We start from the raw sequence: 22639 nt of genomic DNA on the forward strand, positions 1-22639 counted from the left end.
TGTGTACATACATTACATTACTTATCCTGTACTGATCCTGAGTTATATCTTGTATTATACTCCAGAGCTGTACTCACTATTCTGCTGGTGAGGTCACTGTGTACATACATTACATTACTTATCCTGTACTGATCCTGAGTTATATCCTGTGTTATACTCCAGAGCTGTACTCACTATTCTGCTGGTGGGGTCACTGTGTACATACATTACATTACTTATCCTGTACTGATCCTGAGTTATATCCTGTATTATACTCCAGAGCTGTACTCACTATTCTGCTGGTGAGGTCACTGTGTACATACATTACATTACTTATCCTGTACTGATCCTGAGTTATATCCTGTATTATACTCCAGAGCTGTACTCACTATTCTGCTGGTGAGGTCACTGTGTACATACATTACATTACTTATCCTGTACTGATCCTGAGTTATATCCTGCATTATACCCCAGAGCTGTACTCACTATTCTGCTGGTGAGATCACTGTGTACATACATTACATTACTTATCCTGTACTGATCCTGAGTTATATCCTGTATTATACTGCAGAGCTGTACTCACTATTCTGCTGGTGAGGTCACTGTGTACATACATTACATTACTTATCCTGTACTGATCCTGAGTTATATCCTGTATTATACTCCAGAGCTGTACTCACTATTCTGCTGGTGGGGTCACTGTGTACATACATTACATTACTTATCCTGTACTGATCCTGAGTTATATCCTTATTATACCCCAGAGCTGTACTCACTATTCTGCTGGTGAGGTCACTGTGTACATACATTACATTACTTATCCTGTACTGATCCTGAGTTATATCCTGTATTATACTCCAGAGCTGTACTCACTATTCTGCTGGTGAGGTCACTGTGTACATACATTACATTACTTATCCTGTACTGATCCTGAGTTATATCCTTATTATACCCCAGAGCTGTACTCACTATTCTGCTGGTGAGGTCACTGTGTACATACATTACATTACTTATCCTGTACTGATCCTGAGTTATATCTTGTATTATACTCCAGAGCTGTACTCACTATTCTGCTGGTGAGATCACTGTGTACATATGTTACATTACTTATCCTGAACTGATCCTGAGTTATATCCTGTATTATACTCCAGAGCTGTACTCACTATTCTGCTGGTGAGGTAACTGTGTACATACATACATTACTTATCCTGTACTGATCCTGAGCTATATCCTGTATTATACTCCAGAGCTGTACTCACTATTCTGCTGGTGAGGTCACTGTGTACATACATTACATTACTTATCCTGTACTGATCCTGAGTTATATCCTGTATTATACTCCAGAGCTGTACTCACTATTCTGCTGGTGAGGTCACTGTGTACATACATTACATTACTTATCCTGTACTGATCCTGAGTTATATCCTGTATTATACTCCAGAGCTGTACTCACTATTCTGCTGGTGAGGTCACTGTGTACATACATTACATTACTTATCCTGTACTGATCCTGAGTTATATCCTGTATTATACTCCAGAGCTGTACTCACTATTCTGCTGGTGAGGTCACTGTGTACATACATTACATTACTTATCTTGTACTGATCCTGAGTTATATCCTGTATTATACTCCAGAGCTGTACTCACTATTCTGCTGGTGAGGTCACTGTGTACATACATTACATTACTTATCCTGTACTGATCCTGAGTTATATCCTGTATTATACTCCAGAGCTGTACTCACTATTCTGCTGGTGAGATCACTGTGTACATACATTACATTATTTCTCCTGTATTATACTCCAGAGCTGCACTCACTATTCTGCTGGTGAGTCATAAGAAGCCATTACATAAGCGCCACCTATGGTCTGTTCCTTAGTATTACACCCCATCTATAGACATATAGAACTTTCCGCCTCCGATCACATTTTCCGCTGTCAGGGAAGTTTCCAGCCCTCCGGCTGCGTTTCCTGTGCAGGGAGCTGGGAGTCTCCCAGGAATGAGAGGGGGGAGGAGGGGAGGCTGCAGCGGCCGCATCCCCAGTCACACACTGCGGCTTCTCCTCCAGTACCGGCCCCGCCCTGCCCCCCACTGCCCACTCACCATGTCCGCGCTAAATCCTCTGCCCGGTGCCTGGACTACTCAACCACCACCCGGTAAGAGGGGAGAGAAGCCAAACGTCACGTGACTTTGGAAAAACACCAATCTGAAAACAGAACCTGCGGCAGTAGGCGTTGCCAAGCCCCACTGTGACGAAAACCAAAGCGAGCCGCCATCTTTAGAGAGGGCAAGACTGCCCTTTTCTTAAATCTAATCCCGATTTCCCATCTATGGGCGTTATAGCTCGGCTGCACCATCTATAAAACCACCGCTCAGTGATCGGCACAGAGATTTGCGCCTCAGACGCTTCTAAACATATCATTCGAGGATCCAAAACAAACATGGCCGACGAGAGGTCCGTGACATTAGGTCATGTGGGGATTACGTCATCCGCGATGGACCAATCAAGGAGGTAGGAAGGATGACAGCTAGTGGCTACGGCGTGTCAGAGGGGACGAAATAGTGGCGAAGGCGTTGTGTCGCTTGTTATGCTGCGAATATCGCTTGTCTGCCCGGTGCTGCTATGCCAGCGATATTCCTGGCCACGTTATACGAGTATTCTCCGCTCTTCTACATCACTGTGGTGTCCATCTGCTTTCTAGTCACGTGCGGGATCGTGCTGGGATGGTGAGTGACCGATCATCGCTGTTCTTCTCGTTCCGCCATCTGATTCCTGTGTTAATTATTTCCCAGCAGTATAAATAGTACATGCGCAGTGCAGGGAGCTGTTGTCCATGGCAACCAATCAGATTCCAACTATCATTTTCCTTCACTTCAATGGAAAATTAAAACAGCGCTCTGATTGGTTGCTTTCTGCTTTTGATTTCCCATAGCTGGAATCTGATTGGTCACTTTCCACCTTTCATTTTCTATAGCTGGAATCTGATTGGTCACTTGCAGCTTTCAATTTTCAGAACTTAATAAAGCTAGAGTCGGAATCTGGTTACTATGGGCAACTGCACAACTATACCAGTAATAAAGAGGACCTCAATACTAGGGATTGCTGGTTTTATTTGGTTGAGGCGGGGTTCCCACTTTGTTTTTGTTACATTTTTGTTGGTTATTTTTTTATGGGGGAATAAACTGGAGCCACAGTGGTTGGGAAACACTGTTCTAGGGCCTAGTTCTCCAAACTGTGCACCTCCAGCTTTTGCATAACTACAACTCCCAGCATGCCCACTTATCTGTTAGTTTCTTGCAGTATCTCATTGTGTGTGTATATGTGTGTATATATATATATATATATATATATATCTATACACATATATATATACACACAGTGGTCCCTCAACATACAATGGTAATCCGTTCCAAATGGACCATCGTTTGTTGAAACCATTGTATGTTGAGGGATCCGTGCAATGTAAATTATAGGACAGTGGTCTACAACCTGCGGACCTCCAGATGTTGCAAAACTACAACTCCCAGCATGCCCGGACAGCCGTTGGCTGTCCGGGCATGCTGGGAGTTGTAGTTTTGCAACATCTGGAGGTCCGCAGGTTGTAGACCACTGGTATTGGAGGTTATACTCACATGTCCCCGCCGCTCCGGACCGTCGCCGCTGCCCGGGATGTCGCCGTCCATCGCTGTTGCCGCATCCCCGAGGTGTCCCCGACGCTCCGGCAAGGCCTTTGGTTCCCCGGCATCCGCGCTCTCTGTCGCCGCCATCACTTCGCTACTCACGCCGCTACGCACGCCGCTCCTATTGGATGACGGGATGGCGTGCGCAGCGACGTGATGACGATGATGGAGAGCGACGACAATGCAGGGGATCCCGAAGAGGACGCGCCGGAGCCCCGAGGACAGGTAAGTGATTGTCACTGGACCACACGGGGCACCGTACACAGATATCCGGTGGCAGCTGAAGCAGTCTGCGCTGGAGGATAGCCGTTTATGCGATGGCCCCGACCTACAAAAGCATCGTATGTTGATGCTGCCTTCCCTCTGAGAGTGATCGTATGCTGAAATGATCGTAAGTCGGGGGGGAGGGGGGGGTCACTGTATATATTTAGTGGATCTAGTGGAAGCAGTTAAGTAGCTCCAAAATAGCAGAAGAAATTCCTCATATGTTTTGCTGTGGTGAGGACTAAGGGGGAGATGTATCATGTATCAGAGGAAAATTTTCAGTTTCAGAGGCCTTTTCAAAAATGAAAGAAGCGATCTGATTGGTTGCTATGGGCAACTCAGCAACTTTTCCTCCGGACAGGTTTTGATAAATCTCCCCCTAAGTGTCCTCCCAACCAGTGTTCCTCTAGCTGTTGCAAAACTACAACTCCCAGCATACCCTAATGTCCTCTTTTTCATCTCCTGTTGCAGGCGTGGATTGGATGTTCCCGTTATACTAAGAAATTCAGAAGAGACCACGTCCAGCACCTTCATTTATAGGAAGCAGATGAAGGAAGTGAAGAACCCCTTTGGCTTGGAAGTAGTTAATCCAGACAGCGCCACAATAGAGAGTAAGTGATTAATCTACCTGCAGGCTTTAGGGCTCGTGTACCCTGCACTTGTGCTCCGTCCCGGGGTGAACAGACCCTTTGCCCAACAGACACCAACAGGTCCCAACGGATTCCAATGAATAGGTTCGCTGTCGCCGTGTCCCGGGGGTGTCCCCGTCGCTCCGGAACGTCTCTGCTGCCCGGTATCCTTGCTCTCTGTCGCCGCCATCACGTCGCTACGTATGCCGCTCCTATTGGATGACGGGACTGCGTGCGTGACGGCGAAGGAGAGCGCCGGCCATGCAGGGGATCCCGGCATGGAGCAGACACCGAGGAGGCAGGTAAGGTCCCTCCCGGTGTCCTGTAAGCTGTTCGGGAAGCTGCAATTTCACCGCGGTGGTCCCGAACAGCCCCACTGAGCAGCCGGGTTAGTGTCCCTTTCGCTTCAGACGCGGCGATCAGCTTTGATTGCCGCGTCTGAAGGGTTAATACAGGGCATCACCGCGATCAGTGATGTCCTGTATTAGCCGCGGCCATAGGACAGGGTTTTAATGTGTATTTGCCGTAGAAGAAAACGTGTGTCTTATACGGCGAAAAATACGGTACTCATACTGGACTTATGAAAAGGGTTTTATAAAGTAAGCAGCTCATAAACCAGTGTTTCCCAACCAGGGTGCCTCCAGCTGTAGCAAAACTACAATTCCCAGCATACGCTAATTAGCTGCAAAGTGTAAACGCAGATTTAAAGGGGTACTCCACTGCTCAGTGTTTGAAAAAAAACTGTTCCAAACGCTGGAGCCGGCGTCGGGAGCTCGTGATGTCACACCCCCTCCCATAGACTTGCATTGAGGGGGCGGGGCGTGATGACATGAGGGGGCGGGGCTATGAAGTTACGAGCTCCCGGCTCCAGCATTTGGAACAGTTTGTTCCAAATGCTGAGCAGCGGAGTAACCCTTTAAGCAGTGGGACAACGCCACATCTCCTTAGTCAGCCACTTTAAGTAAAAGGTATTTTTTTATGCGTCAGTCTAAGTGAAGCAAAATAGTGACCGAGATTTAACGATTGTTTGCAGATTTCCTATTTGTTAGAGACCATGGAGGACATGGGCAGCGGGGGATCTAATCTTGTTATATTTGCCATTTTTACACAGAGGGAGTTATACTGAGACCCCACTGTCTGGAGGACTGTATTCTGTCCTGTTACTGGGGGTGCAGCGTACAGAGGGTGCAGGAGGCTCTGCAGAATCATGTCTATTGCTTCCAGATACAGACGCCGGGACTACTGGAGGACGCCCTGTATAGTGAATACCTGCACAAGGAGCAGCGCCTGTATCCTTCATAACTACCGAAGAAAAGGCTACAAATTGGGTTACAATGAATCCTTGATTTCAGTTTAGCAGAATAGTGAGTGCAGCTCTGAAGTATAATACAGGATATAACTCAGGATCAGTACAGTATAAGTAATGTAATGTATGTACACAGTGATCTCACCAGCAGAATAGTGAGTACAGCTCTGGAGTATAATACAGGATATAACTCAGGATCAGTACAGGATAAGTAATGTAATGTATGTACACAGTGACCTCACCAGCAGAATAGTGAGTACAGCTCTGGAGTATAATACAGGATATAGCTCAGGATCAGTACAGGATCAGTAATGTAATGTATGTACACAGTGACCTCACCAGCAGAATAGTGAGTACAGCTCTGGAGTATAATACAGGATATAACTCAGGATCAGTACAGGATAAGTAATGTAATGTATGTACACAGTGACCTCACCAGCAGAATAGTGAGTACAGCTCTGGAGTATAATACAGGATATAACTCAGGATCATTACAGGATAAGTAATGTAATGTATGTACACAGTGACCTCACCAGCAGAATAGTGAGTACAGCTCTGGAGTATAATACAGTATATAACTCAGGATCAGTACAGGATAAGTAATGTAATGTATGTACACAGTGACCTCACCAGCAGAATAGTGAGTACAGCTCTGGAGTATAATACAGGATATAACTCAGGATCATTACAGGATAAGTAATGTAACGTATGTACAATCCCAATATGCCATCATTTCTGGTACTTGCAATGTTGTACATCTTCTTTTTTTTTTCATTCCTCCCTCTCCCCTACTCCCCTATGTGTCAGACTAGTTCTGGCTATTCTTAGAGACCGGGAAGTTTAAGATAAAATAAACCAGGGAAATGCATGAAACTGTGAACAAAAACCTTATATAATATATACTAAAGGACATTACCGGGTCAATATTTATATGGTGAAATTTTCATGATAAAACTCAACTTTTCTAGTGCAAATAATTTAAATGAAGATTTTTGCTACTCTACAATGTGGCCACTAAGTGGCGCTCTTATGCAGGAAACTGAGTAATGTATTCCTCAGACATTAGGCCATACATAGTACAGAAGTGCGATGCCGGGGGAAGATATATATATATATATATATATATATATATATATATATATAGTTGTGGGGAAGATATATATATATAGATATACACAGCGAAGTGTAACTAAATCTCATTGTATAATAAGAACATTACGGCTCTCTAGTAGTGTGGGTGCACAGGTAGGGCCCCAATCCGTGTATAGAATAAAATAACGTGGCGCTCCACTTGCAATAAAATATTTATGTTGCAATCCCAAATTAAAGGCAACGTTTCTGTCAATTCAGACCTTCATCAGACACCAGAATTAAATAATAATATAGTATACAATGTAAATGATAATATATACAGATATAATAAATCACAAATATGTATAGAAGAGCACAGCCAGGATATATATCAGCAGTAATGTATATGGGCAAAGTGATAAAATTACATGTGGAAGTCAAGAGAATAGAGATCCAGCAGAGTAGTCCTTAGAGCAGTTGTCTCCAACCTGCGGACCTCCAGATGTTGCAAAACTACAATTCCCAGCATGCCCGGACAGCCGTTGGCTGTCCGGGCATGCTGGGAGTTGTAGTTTTGCAACATCTGGAGGTCCGCAGTTTGGAGACCACTGCCTTAGAGCATAACTATGCAAAACAGAACATGGAGTATACTGAAAGTAAGTGTGTGTGTGTATATATATATATATATATATATATATATATATATATATATATACAAAAATAAAACAATATGGAAAGCAAAAAGAAATATTTGAAGAGTGAATGTTCTAAGCAATGTTGACTGAAGAATGGGTTAGGGATGCCATACGGATAAGCACCATGTCCTGAGGTATGCGGTGTGGCGACCAAAGTCTACTTTGGTCGTCACACCACATACCTCCGGACACTGTGCTTGAGATAGCAGCAGTATACAGACAGAACTGGAGAGAAGGTGTATAATTATTATATATCCATTCCTGATAGCAGCAGCAATATACAGATAGAGCTGGAGGGGAGGAGTATAACTACTATATATCCTGATCCCATAGAGATAGCAGCAGTAGTATACAGATAGAGCTGGAAGGGAGGTGTATAACTACTATATATCCTGATCCCATAGAGATAGCAGCAGTATACAGATAGAGCTGGAGGGGAGGTGTATAACTAATATATATTCTGATCCTACAGAGATAGCAGCAGCAGTATACAGATATAACTGGAGGGGAGGTGTATAACTGCTATATATTCTGATCCCATAGAGACAGAAGCAGTATACAGATAGAGCTGGAGGGGAGGTGTATGACTACTATATATCCTGATCACATAGAGATAGAAGCAGTATACAGATAGAGCTGGAGGGGAGGGGTCTGGTTGCTAACTGGAGTAATCTGATAGGTGGTGATGTCATCCTGTGGTTCACAGGAAGTCAGCTGACAGACCACTTCCTCTGATACATTAAACACTGATTTACTGTTGATCACATGACCCAGATCTAGAGGCCGGGGTCCTTATTGAACTCGATGCCTGAGTATCTATTGCCAGTGGAAAGATCCTGCTAAAAATATTATACAGGTCTGTAGTCAGGACTTGTACAGATGTCCATACACCTTAGATCAGTGTTTACCAATCAGAGTGCCTCCAGCTGTTGCACAAGGCGTTCTGGGCATGCTGGGAGATGTAGGTTCACAACAGCTGGAGGCACACTGGATGGGAAACACTGGCTTAGATAGTTCTCGGCTGAATGGTCATTTGGTTGACAGATATTTGACCCGATACACAGGCATACTCGATTAGGCTGCGTATGTGTTCTCAATGAGGAGAGGGGAGTAGGCCGCTGCCAGATACCTCTTTTGGTGGCTTATCTGCTCCAGAACTAAAGGATTTAGCATTTGAAATCCAACATTTCTGTCTTATGCCATGGTTCTCCGTCCCGGTCACTGACCCCATTACTATGTATTTCTGTGTTGCTTTCATTCTGTAGGTAATGCGCCCTCTGTCCCTCTGTTTCCCATTCTTCAATAGGATTTTACAGCATTACAGTAAAGCACAAGAGACACTAAACAAACCTCGTGATCAGCACCATCTCCCGCTGCTCGTGTGCTTGTGACATATGCAGCCTTAGTAGTTGGCGTTGACTGTGATGTCTGCGCAGAGCTGAGTTTCCCAACCAGCGTGCCTCCAGCTGGCGCAAAACTACAACTCCCAGCATGCCCGGAGTTGAGTCGTTCTTTCCAGTCTGACCACAGTGCTCTCTGCTGACATCTCTGTCTGTCTCAGGAACTGTCCAGAGTAGGAGCAAATGCCCATAGCAAACCTCTCCTGCTCTGGACAGTTCCTGAGACAGACAGAGGTGTCAGCAGAGAGCACTGTGGTCAGACAGAAAAGAACAACTCAACTTTAGCAGCTGATAAGTACTGGAAGGATTAAGATTTTTTAATAGAAGTAATTTACAAATCTGTTTAACTTTCTGGAGCCAGTTGATATGAAATTATTTTTTTTTTAACAGGAATAACCCTTTAAGAAACACTGCTCTAGGGGTTAGGACCCAGCCTCCTGCTGTTGCAAAACTGCAACTCCCAGCATGCCCGGACAGCCAACGGCTGTCCGGGCATGCTGGGAGTTGCAGTTTTGCAACAGCCGGAGGCACCATGGTTGGAAACTACGACCTTAAGGAATTGCAGGGTTGACACAAACCTACGAGAATACAAAACAATTATGTATCTAATCTATCTATCTTTTACACCTTGTTCACACTGGTGAATTGAAACAGTTTTGTGAATAATTTACAAATCTGTTTAATTTTCTGGAGCTAGTTGATATGGAAAAAAAAATAGTTTTTGACCGGAGTACCCCTTTAAGCAGTGTGCCTCCAGCTGTTCCAAAAACCAGCCTTTGTCTAAAAACTGTGGACTCTTCTTTTACAAAACTACAACTCCCAGCATGCTGGGATTTCTAGTTTTGCAACAGCTGGAGGCTGGGTCCACAAGAAGGGTCCACAGTTTCGAGAAATAGGCCCTAGAGCAGTGTTGTATAAGTAAGCAGTTTGCCTCCAGCTGTTACAACAACCATCCTATGTCTCGAAACTGTGAACCCTTCATTTGCAAAACTACAACTCCCAGCATGATGGCAGTTGTAGTTTTTCAAAAGCAGGAGGCTGGGTCCACAAGAAGGGTCCACAGTTTCGAGACATAGGCCCTAGAGCAGTGTTGTATAAGCAGTGTGCCTCCAGCTGTTACAACAACCATCCTATGTCTCGAAACTGTGGACCCTTCTTTTGCAAAACTACAGCTCCCAGCATGCTGGGAGTTGTAGTTTTGCAACTGCTGGAGGCTGAGTCAGCAAAAAGGGTCCACAGTTTTTAGACATAGGCCCTAGAGCAGCATTGTATAAGCAGTGTGCCTCCAGCTGTTACAACAACCATCCTATGTCTCGAAACTGTGGACCCTTCATTTGCAAAACTACAACTCCCAGCATGCTGGGAGTTTTAGTTTTGCAACAGCTAGGGGCACACGGGTTGGGAAACAGTGCATTAGATCTTGGGATAACCCATATGATGTACTAGGAAAAAAATTTGGGTGCACCCCAGGCCACCGGGAATACATCAGTCACTCGGCAATGTGACCACAGTTTTATTGTCTCGGCAATGTGGTGCGGTGAGTAAGAGACCCCCTTAGTCATCGTCTCGCGCTCATACGGTATACGCAGCATTTTCCTGAACACTCATCCAGCGTGCAGAAACAAAGCAAGGAGGGAATCTTCATCCATCTGCCCGAGGACAACAAGATAGAAGATTTTGGCCCGGTGCCCCGGACTTGTTATCCTCTGGTCGCCCTGCTGACTTTGTCTGATGTGGACGACCGCGAGTTATACCCTATTGTAAGTCTGCGCCAATGAAAAGCTATTTACATAGGCGCGTGATGGATGATTATTTATACATGTTCCCGGCTCTGACTCAAAGAGTTTTGTCTTGGATGAGGATCAGTAAATGTATTTTATTGTTTAATTATTTTATTTATTTATTTTTTGCTCTCAGATCACATATAATGGGAAGCCCCGGATCTTGTCTGGATAATTATTTGCACGGTGTATAGAAAGTCCCTGTCTTTCCTGTGATTCTGCACCTGTTGTCTGATCACAGCTGAAACGTTTACTTTACCTGCGCTGATACATTGTAACGACAAGCTGTCGGAGCGCAGGAGCCACTCTTGGGCTGCTGACCTGTTATGCTCAAGAGAAGGGGGAATGATGGGGTGAGAAAGCTGGTTCCCATTCACCGACAGCAAGCAGAGATCTTGAAATCGGGGGACAGTGAAAACAAGAGGTTTAGGTTCCAGAACTTTTAATTATAGAAGGATTATTTATATGTAACTGATAAAAGATGGTTCTGCAACCGGCGACTTATCTGATGTTGCAAAACTACAACTCCCAGCATGCCCGGACAGCCAACTGCTTGCCGTGCGGCCTCTAAGGCTGTGGTCTTTAAAGGGGTTACAGTTAGAGAGTCACAGGTTGCAGACCACAACCTTATAGGCTACACAGCAAGCAGTTGGCTGTTGGGGCATGCTGGGAGTTGTAGTTTTGAAAAAGCTAAAGTTTCAGTTTAAAGGGGTACTCCCGTGGAAAACTTTTTTTTAAATTTATTTTATTTTTTTTTAAATCAACTGTTGCCAGAAAGTTAAACAGATTTGTAAATTACTTCTATTAAAAAAATCGTAATCCTTCCAGTACTTTTTAGGGGCTGTATACTATAGAGGAAATGCTTTTTTCTTTTTGAATTTCTCTTCTGTTGCAAGCACAGTGCTCTCTTCTGACCTCTGCTGTCCATTTTAGGAACTGTCCAGAGCAGGAGAAAATTCCCATAGCAAACATATGCTTCTCTGGACAGTTCCTAAAATGGACAGCAGAGGTCAGCAGAGAGCACTGTGGTCATGACAGAAGACAAATCCAAAAAGAAAAGCATTTCCTCTGTAGTATACAGTCCCTAAAAAGTACTGGAAGGATTAAGATTTTTTAATAGAAGTGATTTACAAATCTGTTTCACTTTCTGACACCAGTTCATAAAAAAAAAAAAAAAAAAAGTTTTCCACGGGAGTACCCCTTTAAACTGTGAAACTTTAGCTTTTGCAAAACTACAACTCCCAGCATGCCCCAACAGCCAACTGCTTGCCGTGTAGCCTATAAGGTTGTGGTCTGCAACCTGTGACTCTCTAACTGTTGCAGAACTACAACTCCCAGCGTGCCCGGACAGCCGTCACAGGTTGCAGACCACAACCTTATAGCTTTGCCGGAGGTAAAAGTTTGTGAAATGGCGCTGGGAACATTTTGCCGCAGTCATGTGATTTCAGCAGGAGGGGGACGACCCTCGTGTCACCTCCCAAGTTACCAAACTCGTGTTCCTGAAATCTGAGCTGCAGGAGACACATGTGGAATTTGGCGTTTCTGCTGACACAGACCTTTCTGTAGGTAGAGCCGCGCGTCCATAAAACCCCACGCGGAGGTGATTTCCTGCGTCCCTCGCTCCTCTGACAGGATATTCCGTGTTTTCCAGTGAATTTTTATTTGATCCTTTACCTTCCATGATCATTGGCAGCGACGATGTTATTACACAGATCAGGGGGGCCGCATATAGGGGGCCACATGATATTCCTGTTCTGCATAGGGTTAAATTTGTTTCCTTCTGCAACTTTCTGATGTGTTTCAGTGTCTCTGCTTGTTGTCAGGGAATGGAAACATTCTACATTACTTTGTCTCAACCAGGTGCAGTTGTTACGAAATCTTTTCAGTGACATGTATGTAGAGGTTTCCATTGAATGCTACATGTTTCCATTTACTGACAGCTGGCAGAGATCTTGGAAAAGGTGTGGTGACCCCTGGCTACCATGACAACCCATCAACACCCCTTGATCATGTCACAGCCATGACAACCAGTCAGCACTCCCTGATCATGTCACAGCCATGACAACCCGTCAGCACCCCCTGATCATGTCACAGCCATGACAACCCATCAGCACCCCTTGATCATGTCACAGCTGTCACGATGCCGGCTGGCAGGTAGTGGATCCTCTGTGCCAGAGAGGGATTGGCGTGGACCGTGCTAGTGGACCGGTTCTAAGCCACTACTGGTTTTCACCAGAGCCCGCCGCAAAGCGGGATGGTCTTGCTGCGGCGGTAGTGACCAGGTCGTATCCACTAGCAACGGCTCACCTCTCTGGCTGCTGAAGATACTGAAGATAGGCGAGGTACAAGGGGGTAGGCAGTAGCAAGGTCGGACGTAGCAGAAGGTCGGGGGCAGGCGGCAAGGTTCGTAGTCAGGGGAGATAGCAAAGGTACTGGTACACAGGCTATTGAACACACAAGGAACGCTTTCACTGGCACTAAGGCAACAAGATCCGGCAAGGGAGTGCAAGGGAGGAGACTAGATATAGCCAGGGAACAGGTGGGAACCAATTAAGCTAATTGGGCCAGGCACCAATCATTGGTGCACTGGCCCTTTAAGTCTCAGGGAGCTGGCGCGCGCGCGCCCTAGAGAGCGGAGCCGCGCGCGCCAGCACATGACCGCAGGAGACGGGAACGGGTAAGTGACCTGGGATGCGATTCGCGAGCGGGCGCGTCCCGCTGTGCGAATCGCATCCCCAACGGCCATGGCAGAGCAGCGCTCCCGGTCAGCGCTGACCGGGGAGCTGCAGGGAGAAGGACGCCGTGAGCGCTCCGGGGAGGAGCGGGGACCCGGAGCGCTAGGCGTAACAGTACCCCCCCCCTTAGGTCTCCCCTTCTCTTTATCGGGTAACTGCCTCCCCTGGGATGAGGACACCGGGAAAGGATGGAGGGATTCCTCAACGGCAGGCAGAACCGCAGGAGTAGGAATGGGGAGAGAGGGCAGAGGGCGAGACCTGGCACGGGGCAGTGTGACACCAGGACGAGGGCCATGAGGGGACACAGAAGCTTGCCTGATGGAACTGGGAGGGGGGGAGGGGCATTTCCTGTGGCAGGCAGAGTCCTTAAAGACCTTAGGGGGACCGAATACAGGAGGAACCACAGAGTTACGGCAAGGGTTACTGGGAACCGGTTTTAGACAGTTCTTGGCACAAGAGGACCCCCAACTCTTGATCTCCCCAGTGGACCAATCCAGGATTGGGGAATGAAGTTGAAGCCAGGGAAGTCCAAGGAGAATTTCCGAGGTGCAATTGGGGAGGACCAAAAGTTCAATCCTCTCGTGATGAGATCCGATGCTCATAAGAAGGGGCTCCGTGCGGAAACGTATGGTACAGTCCAACCTGGCTCCGTTGACCGCGGAAATGTGGAGTGGCTTGACAAGACGGGTCACCGGAATACGGAATTTATTCACAAAGGACTCCCGAATAAAATTCCCAGAAGCTCCAGAGTCCAGGCAGGCCACGGCTGAGAGGGGAGAGCTGGCTGAAGTGGAAATCCGAACAGGTACCGTGAGACGTGGAGAAGCCGACTTGGCATCAAGAGACGCCACACCCACGAGAGCTGAGTGCGAGCGTGCGTTTCCCAGACGTGGAGGACGGATGGGGCAATCCACCAAAAAATGTTCAGTACTGGCACAGTACAGACAGAGATTCTCTTCCTTACGGCGATTCCTCTCTTCCAGGGTCAGGCGAGACCGATCCACTTGCATGGCCTCCTCGGCGGGAGGCCTAGGCGCAGATTGCAGTGGAGACTGTGGGAGAGGTGGCCAGAGATCTAAGTCTTTTTCCTGGCGGAGCTCTTGATGCCTCTCAGAAAAACGCATGTCAATGCGAGTGGCTAGATGAATGAGTTCATGCAGATTAGCAGGAGTCTCTCGTGCGGCCAGAACATCTTTAATGTTGCTGGATAGGCCTTTTTTGAAGGTCGCGCAGAGGGCCTCATTATTCCAGGACAATTCTGAAGCAAGAGTACGGAATTGTACGGCATACTCGCCAACGGAAGAATTACCCTGGACCAGGTTCAACAGGGCAGTCTCAGCAGAAGAGGCTCGGGCAGGTTCCTCAAAGACACTTCGGATTTCCGAGAAGAAGGAGTGTACAGAGGCAGTGACGGGGTCATTGCGGTCCCAGAGCGGTGTGGCCCATGACAGGGCTTTTCCGGACAGAAGGCTGACTACGAAAGCCACCTTAGACCTTTCAGTGGGAAACAGGTCCGACATCATCTCCAGATGCAGGGAACATTGGGAAAGAAAGCCACGGCAAAACTTAGAGTCCCCATTAAATTTGTCCGGCAAAGACAGGCGGAGGCTAGGAGTGGCCACTCGCTGCGGAAGGGGTGCAGGAGCTGGCGGAGGAGATGGTTGTTGCTGCTGTAGCTGAGACTGAACTTGCTGTAGCTGCGACTGTTGCTGCTGTTGCTGTGACTGGAGCTGCTGTAGCTGCGACTGGAGTTGCTGTGTCATGGAGGTCAAGTACGACAGCTGGTGCTCTTGTCGGGCGACCAATGTAGGGAGGTCGGCGGCAGCTGGCAGAGGAACTTCAGCGGGATCCATGGCCGGATCTACTGTCACGATGCCGGCTGGCAGGTAGTGGATCCTCTGTGCCAGAGAGGGATTGGCGTGGACCGTGCTAGTGGACCGGTTCTAAGCCACTACTGGTTTTCACCAGAGCCCGCCGCAAAGCGGGATGGTCTTGCTGCGGCGGTAGTGACCAGGTCGTATCCACTAGCAACGGCTCACCTCTCTGGCTGCTGAAGATACTGAAGATAGGCGAGGTACAAGGGGGTAGGCAGTAGCAAGGTCGGACGTAGCAGAAGGTCGGGGGCAGGCGGCAAGGTTCGTAGTCAGGGGAGATAGCAAAGGTACTGGTACACAGGCTATTGAACACACAAGGAACGCTTTCACTGGCACTAAGGCAACAAGATCCGGCAAGGGAGTGCAAGGGAGGAGACTAGATATAGCCAGGGAACAGGTGGGAACCAATTAAGCTAATTGGGCCAGGCACCAATCATTGGTGCACTGGCCCTTTAAGTCTCAGGGAGCTGGCGCGCGCGCGCCCTAGAGAGCGGAGCCGCGCGCGCCAGCACATGACCGCAGGAGACGGGAACGGGTAAGTGACCTGGGATGCGATTCGCGAGCGGGCGCGTCCCGCTGTGCGAATCGCATCCCCAACGGCCATGGCAGAGCAGCGCTCCCGGTCAGCGCTGACCGGGGAGCTGCAGGGAGAAGGACGCCGTGAGCGCTCCGGGGAGGAGCGGGGACCCGGAGCGCTAGGCGTAACAACAGCCATGACCTTCCATCAACACCCCCTGATCATGTCACAGCCATGACAACCCATCAGCACCCCCTGATCATGTCACAGCCATGACAACCCATCAGCACCCCCTGATCATGTCACAGCCATGACAACCCATCAGCACCCCCTGATCATGTCACAGCCATGACAACCCGTCAGCACCCCCTGATCATGTCACAGCCATGACAACCCGTCAGCACCCCCTGATCATGTCACAGCCATGACCTTCCATCAACACCCCCTGATCATGTCACAGCCATGACAACCCATCAACACCCCCTGATCATGTCACAGCCATGACAACCCATCAGCACCCCCTGATCATGTCACAGCCATGACAACCCATCAGCACCCCCTGATCATGTCACAGCCATGACAACCCATCAACAACCTCAATCATGTCACAGCCATGACAACCAGTCAGCACCCCCTGATTGCTTTTGTTGGGTGATGCTGGGGCAATATAATATATGGAGTCCTCTTCGTCTCTTCAGCTGCTTAGATGCTTTGGCGAATAGTGACCATGGTATCTAAGGGGATAAATGACTGGAATCCTGGCCATTGCATAATGATGTCAGCCAATCATACATGTATTCTGAATAGATGGAGGGCAGAAATCTGCTGTACACTCCTCTGGTGATGGTTCTTTCTCCCCAAAGATGGGAGCAGATGAAATCCTGCCTGCCCGATACCTCTGTCTCTGTCAGGAAGGAGTGAGTAGGCCGCCATGTACATTAGAGGGTTTATCCGAAATCGGCGAATTAGACAAACTGTAATGTGCATGGCAGCTTAAAGGGGTACTCTTCTCCTAGACATCTTATTCCCTATCCAAAGGATGAGGACCCCCATGATCTCCCTGCTGCACCCAAGGTTCGTTTAGAGCGTCGAGTGCAGCACCAGAGTCTCATGATGTCATGGCCGCACCCCACTCATGATGTCATGACCACACCCCCTCCAATATACTTGCATTGAGGGGGCGTAGCCAAGACATCATGAGCGGGCGTGACCATGACGTCACAAGCCTCCACCCCGCATCGCCAGTCATCCAGCATGGAGCAAAGTTCTCTCCGTTCACCGGACCCCCGCGATCAGACATCTATACTTTGAATAGGGGATAAGATGTCTAGGGGCGGAGTACCCCTTTAGGGTTGTTGTACGTATCTTGTGAACCTGATTGAGTCTTCTCCTTCCAGGTGTCCATGCTCACCATCATTCACATTCCAGATAGAAGTTTCCGGATGCCCTGCAGGATCATGTACCAGTATCTTCTGACTGCACAAGGTCAATTCTATGACCTGAAGGTAAAGAGTTTTCTGTGACCAATGAAAGGTCAGATGAGCTGCAATACCACACAACGCCTATAGACATGAGTGGCGCTGTTTCTGGGAGATGTTTATGCTGACCCTTGTGGTGTTTCATCTTAAAGTTCCTTTAACCCCTTGAGGATGCAGCCAACTTTCATTTTGGCATTTTCGTTTCTGCCTTTTCCCCTTTTAGGAGCCATGACTCTTTGTACCAATTGTTCTTTGTAATAACTTTTTTTTTTTTCATGAATTGTACCGCACAACTAAAAAAACTATTGTTTGCGGGAAAATTTGCAACTTGGGAGGGGGGGGTCATTTTTACGCAGTGCACTTTACAGTAGAACGGGCATGTTCACTTTATTCTGTTTGATCCCTGTCGACCGGCCCGCTCTTCACAGTCACTAGAGGTAGAGAACCCCCTCTAGTGACTGACTGCGGAGTCATGGCAGGGAATAGGTATATTAGGACATAGCACAGTAAGGAGTATGGGGCTACATTACAGGGGTCAGTTTTGGTGACGGGTGCACTTTAAGGGGTTAAAAGGGTACTCCGATGCCCCAGCGTTTGGAACATTTTGTTCCGAACGCTGGGTGTGGACGGCAGGGGTCATGACGTTAAGGCCACGCTCCTCGTGACGTGATGCCAAGCCCCCTAAATACATATCTGTGGGAGGCCAGCCGTCACGCCCCCTCCCATAGACTTGCATTGAGGGGGCGTCATGTCACGAGGGGGCGTGGCTGTGACATCACGACCCCCTTGATCAGACATCTTATCCCCTATCCTTTTGGATAGGGGATAAGATGTGTAGGGTTGGAGTACTCCGGCGAAAATGAACCACAGGATCCACAGGCAATAAGTAGTTGATTGCGGGGGGGTTGGGGGGTCCGACCCCTGTGACCCCCGTGATCTCCAGGACGTGACCCCGGCGCTCTCAGTGAGGAGAACATGTTGTCTACCGGTAGACAGCACGCCCTCAATTCATTTCTATGGGAGTCTTTTTGGCACTCCCATAGAAATGAATAGAGCACGTGCCGGCTGCAGCACACACTCCTAATTGAGTGCCGGGTCCCATCCCGGTGATCATGGGGGTCCCAGCGGTCGGACCCCCGCGATCGGCTACTTATCCCCTATCCTGTGGAAAGGGAAAAAGTTCATTTTCGCCTTTAAAAAGTACCTGTCATCAAATAAACTGTTCTAAACTAACTCAGGCTATGTTCCCTTACTACTCCTAACAACCCCCTCCCCCCCCCTTCCACCCTCACATGGTTGCAGAGCTGTGATGAATAGAAGACCTCAGGCTCTGTGCATGTTTCAGTCTGTGTGGCCATCAGTGAGGCTTTCCTTCAGCTGTGAGTCTGTGTGGCTTTCTGTGAGAATCTGTGGAGCTTTCACTTTCTGTGCAGCTGTCAATCAAGCTCAGTGCAGAGAAGCACTTCCTGAGTTTGGACTCCTGCCAGGCCGGGAAGAGTCCAAACTCACTGTATCGGCACAGCTGCGGACTCGTTGGCCCCGCCTCCAGACTTAATTGTGGCAGGGAACAAAACAGAGCCACCTAGTGGACGTTTTTTATATTACATTTTAACATATTTATGTTGATACTTAGCAAGTGAATGGGAAAGTTTCTGCTAATTTCACAAGGAACACTGTATTAAAAATGTTATTTGGTGACTGGTACTCTTTAAGATCAGGATTACGTTTGGTAAATAGTCCTTTATTACCGTTTATTCCTAATTTCATAATTTTTTTTTTTTTTTAGCAACTTTATATGTCTGTGAGCAATAACGTAGCAGAGTCGGCAGAGGATGTGACGGAGGATTCCAGGGATAAGGAGCTGCTGGAGAGGTTGGGGATATCGGAGGAGGAGATGCAGGAGAACAGCAGCAAGGACTGCGTTGTGTGTCAGAACGACTCGGTGAACTGGGTGCTGTTACCGTGCCGGCACGTCTGCCTGTGCGACGGATGCCTGATGCGCTTTCAGCATTGTCCGATGTGCCGGCAGTTCGTTCAAGAAACCTTCCCTTTACGGAACAGGACGCCGCCTATAGAGTGATAAACTGCGACTAGGAAACCGCTGCGACAAGCGCAACTACAGCATGTGCCGAAACCGTCACCGCGCTCGCTGCTCATGTGACCGCTCCCCCCATAGGGCACCATTCATCCCATACATTTACAGAGTTCTGTCTGGCATCATATATTCTCCTAAAAATATCTGCGCAGCGTTTTCCGAACACAACGCTCCAAATCTGCTGCAGGATAAATGCCCGTTAGCTTTATTAGTAAAAAAAAAAAAAAAAAAATGTTGTAAATCCGCTCCGGTTCGGTTGCAGATTTGGTGCCGAAATGCTGCAGGTGTTGTGTGTATTTTACCTTCCCCATTGATTCCATTGGGCCAGTGGTTTAAAGGTGTTGCAAAACTACAACTCCCAGCATGCCCGGACAGCCGTTGGCTGTCCGGGCATGCTGGGAGTTGTAGTTTTGCAACATCTGGAGATCCACAGTTTAGTGACCACTCCATTAGGCTAGGTTTGGTTGCAGATTTGGTGCCGAAATGCTGCGGGTGTTGTGTATAGTTTACCTTCCCCATTGATTCCATTGGGCCAGTGGTTTAAAGACGTTGCAAAACTACAACTCCCAGCATGCCCGGACCGCCTTTGGCTGTCTGGGCATGCTGAGAGTTGTAGTTTTGCAGCATCTGGAGATCCACAGTTTAGTGACCACTCTTATATTCATGCAACTTATTTTTGGCATTCTTTTCTTATTTATTTATTTTTTACCATAAAAAAAAAAAACACTGAAATGCAGCTTTTGTGGCTTTTTTATTTTTTCCAAAAATAGTGAGTTTTAGTCATGACATTTTTTATATTTCTTTTTTGGAATTTGTTTTTACCCCTGCATGTTTCTCATTCCAAGTCATGTGATTGATTCATCATGTGACTCAGGGATTTCTATTAAACCCACATTGCGTTTTATTGTTTTATTTTCTATGCCAGAAAACGCCATGATTCCCTGATAAAAAATGTAAAAAAATCCCAATCCCAAAAAGTCCCAATCCCAAAAAGTCAATAGAGAAGGAAAAACGCCATGTGGGTTCGGGATCACATATTTCTCTACTGACTGCCAGCTACACCTGACATTTTGCCTTACAACAAATTTTGAGTTTTTTTTTATCTATTTATTTTTTGTTTGTTTTTCTTCGGGTAATTTTGCAAAAAAAATGAGATTTCAAAAGCCACTTCCATGTTGCTGATGATGGAATCGCCTTCGATTTGTAATGCAAATTTATTATTATTTATTTTTATAGTGCCCTATTGAATAAAATTGTGCATGTTTTTTTTTTTTGGTGCTCCAGAATGCTCTCTAAAACACACTGGCCCAAATTTATTAAAACTATCTAATTCTTACACAGTGCAGACGGACAGACTACAAATGCGCCAGAATTATCCCAACGTAACAGGTTAACCAATAAATCTGGTGCCTCTGAAGACTGTCTGGTCGGCTTAAACGTGCACCAGAGTTTGCACCAGAACAAAAGTCATGCCTCGTTTGCCGAAACCACTCCAACAAACCTGTCGGAAAAGTGTCAAAAAAGTGTGCTTCACTTCAGAGGCCTCGGCCAGAATTAGTCTCCTTCCCTCTCTGGCAGCTGACAGAATTACCTCTATTAAAACAGTCTTCTCAGCTAAACTGACATGTTACTGCATGTACAGGCTTTAGACAGAATCAGTCTCTTTCCCCCTCTGGCAGCAGACAATATTGTCGCTTGTTAGACCTATAAAACAAGTCTTTTCAGCTAAACTGCCATTTTACTGCAGAATCAGTCTTCTTCCCCCTCTATAGTTCCCCATTTTAGCCCTTCTATAGAAGAAGTCTTCACAGCTAAACTGACATCTTGCTGCAGATGCTACGGGCATAATCAGTGTCCTTTCCTCTCTGGCAGCAGACATTATAGTCCCTTGTTGTTCCCTCTATAGAAGAAGTCTTCTCAGCTACACTGCCTTGTTACTGCAGAGGCCCTGAACAGAATTAGTCTCCTTCCCCCTCTGGCAGCTGGCAATATAGTCTTTTTGGCTGTCCTTGCAAACTGGGAGTTGTAGTTTTGCAACAGCTGGAAAGCCACAGCTTGGAGACCACTGTTTTAGAGAATAATTAGGCCTGTGCAGGTTTTTAGCTTATACCAATAATATTTCCATCCTATGACAGCAAGCAGAGATCTTAAAAAAGATGAAGATTCGATAAACAAAGCTTATTAAAGTGTAGGTGAATTATTTTTTTTTTTTTTACATAAAACGAAAAAACTTTAATAATTGTAACTATGCAGGTAATAACTGTAGGCACAGCTCCACCTAGTGGTAAACTTAGATTGAAAAACTAGCATTTTTTTTAAACAGAATTATAAAAACCAAAAAAGCTCCAGCAGTTCACTGGTGGAGGTGACGCTGGAGAAGACTCCCTGCCCGCTGGGTGGTTACGGGTCACTATATAAGATGTGTGCACGTAGCCGCCCGCGTCGTGTGCGCCCCGCTGCTGAGCCTTGATGTTTCAGATGATTGATCGTCACTTATTGAAGGTAATTAAATCGACTATTCAGCAGATGATCGGACAGCGAGCTTTGTTCCTGCCGTCCGGGATTTTCCGCTCAGCTGTCTGGGGAGATATTGAGTTGCTTTATGTGACCGGCGAAACTATTTAAAACTGAAATTATCCAAAATGAATCCCGTAATTTGTTTTTCTCTTAGGACACAGAGTTGTATTGTGCTCGATTATTCACCTCACCAGGGTAAGGGGCATTCCGCAGGCACCACAGGGGTCACCCGGCCTCCATAATACGTTACGGTGAATCCTAAGAGTTGAGTCATGTTACATAAAATAACCTTAGGGGGGTACTCCGGAGGAAAAAAACATGTTTTCAAATCAACTGGTGCAGAAAGTGAAACAGATTTGTAAATTACTTCTATATAAAAATATTAATCCTTCTAGTACTTATCCGCTTCGCTTTGCTCCACAGGAAGTTCTTTTCTTTTTTAATTCCCTTACTGTCCGACCACAGTGCTCTCTGCTGACACCTCTGTTCATTTTAGGAACTGTCCAGAGTAGGAGCAAATCCCCATAGCAAACCTCTCCTGCTTTGGACAGTTCCTAAAATGGACAGAGGTGTCAGCAGAGAGCACTGTGGTCAGACAGAAAAGGGAATACAAAAAG

At 46.9% G+C, this 22639-nt stretch overlaps 2 protein-coding genes across 3 annotated transcripts in view; one reads left to right on the forward strand and one right to left on the reverse strand.

Moving 5' to 3' along the window:
- Positions 1-2222, reverse strand: part of GMFB (glia maturation factor beta) — a 12906-nt gene extending 10684 nt beyond the window's left edge. Inside the window, exon 1 of the mRNA XM_056546767.1 lies at positions 2083-2222. Coding sequence (XP_056402742.1) covers positions 2083-2085 — 3 coding nt within the window. The 5' untranslated portion in view covers positions 2086-2222. The remainder of the gene's footprint in view (positions 1-2082) is intronic.
- A 219-nt stretch (positions 2223-2441) lies between these two features.
- Positions 2442-22332, forward strand: CGRRF1 (cell growth regulator with ring finger domain 1). Of its 2 annotated transcripts, XR_008848677.1 has the most exons (7): positions 2442-2706; positions 4396-4535; positions 5665-5842; positions 10638-10785; positions 17330-17437; positions 19197-19843; positions 19908-22332. XR_008848677.1 is itself a non-coding variant. In XM_056545271.1 (6 exons), exons 1-6 carry the CDS (start codon positions 2603-2605, stop codon positions 19488-19490), a joined length of 972 nt encoding a protein of 323 aa, XP_056401246.1. In that variant the 5' UTR covers positions 2442-2602; the 3' UTR covers positions 19491-22332. The 2 variants fall into 2 exon arrangements, 1 of the variants encoding a protein (XP_056401246.1); XM_056545271.1 differs by having other exon boundaries at positions 19197-22332.
- The last annotated feature ends 307 nt before the right edge of the window (positions 22333-22639 follow it).

The sequence above is a fragment of the Hyla sarda genome, chromosome 11, assembly GCF_029499605.1.
Source record: "Hyla sarda isolate aHylSar1 chromosome 11, aHylSar1.hap1, whole genome shotgun sequence".
In the NCBI taxonomy this organism is placed as follows: domain Eukaryota; kingdom Metazoa; phylum Chordata; class Amphibia; order Anura; family Hylidae; genus Hyla; species Hyla sarda.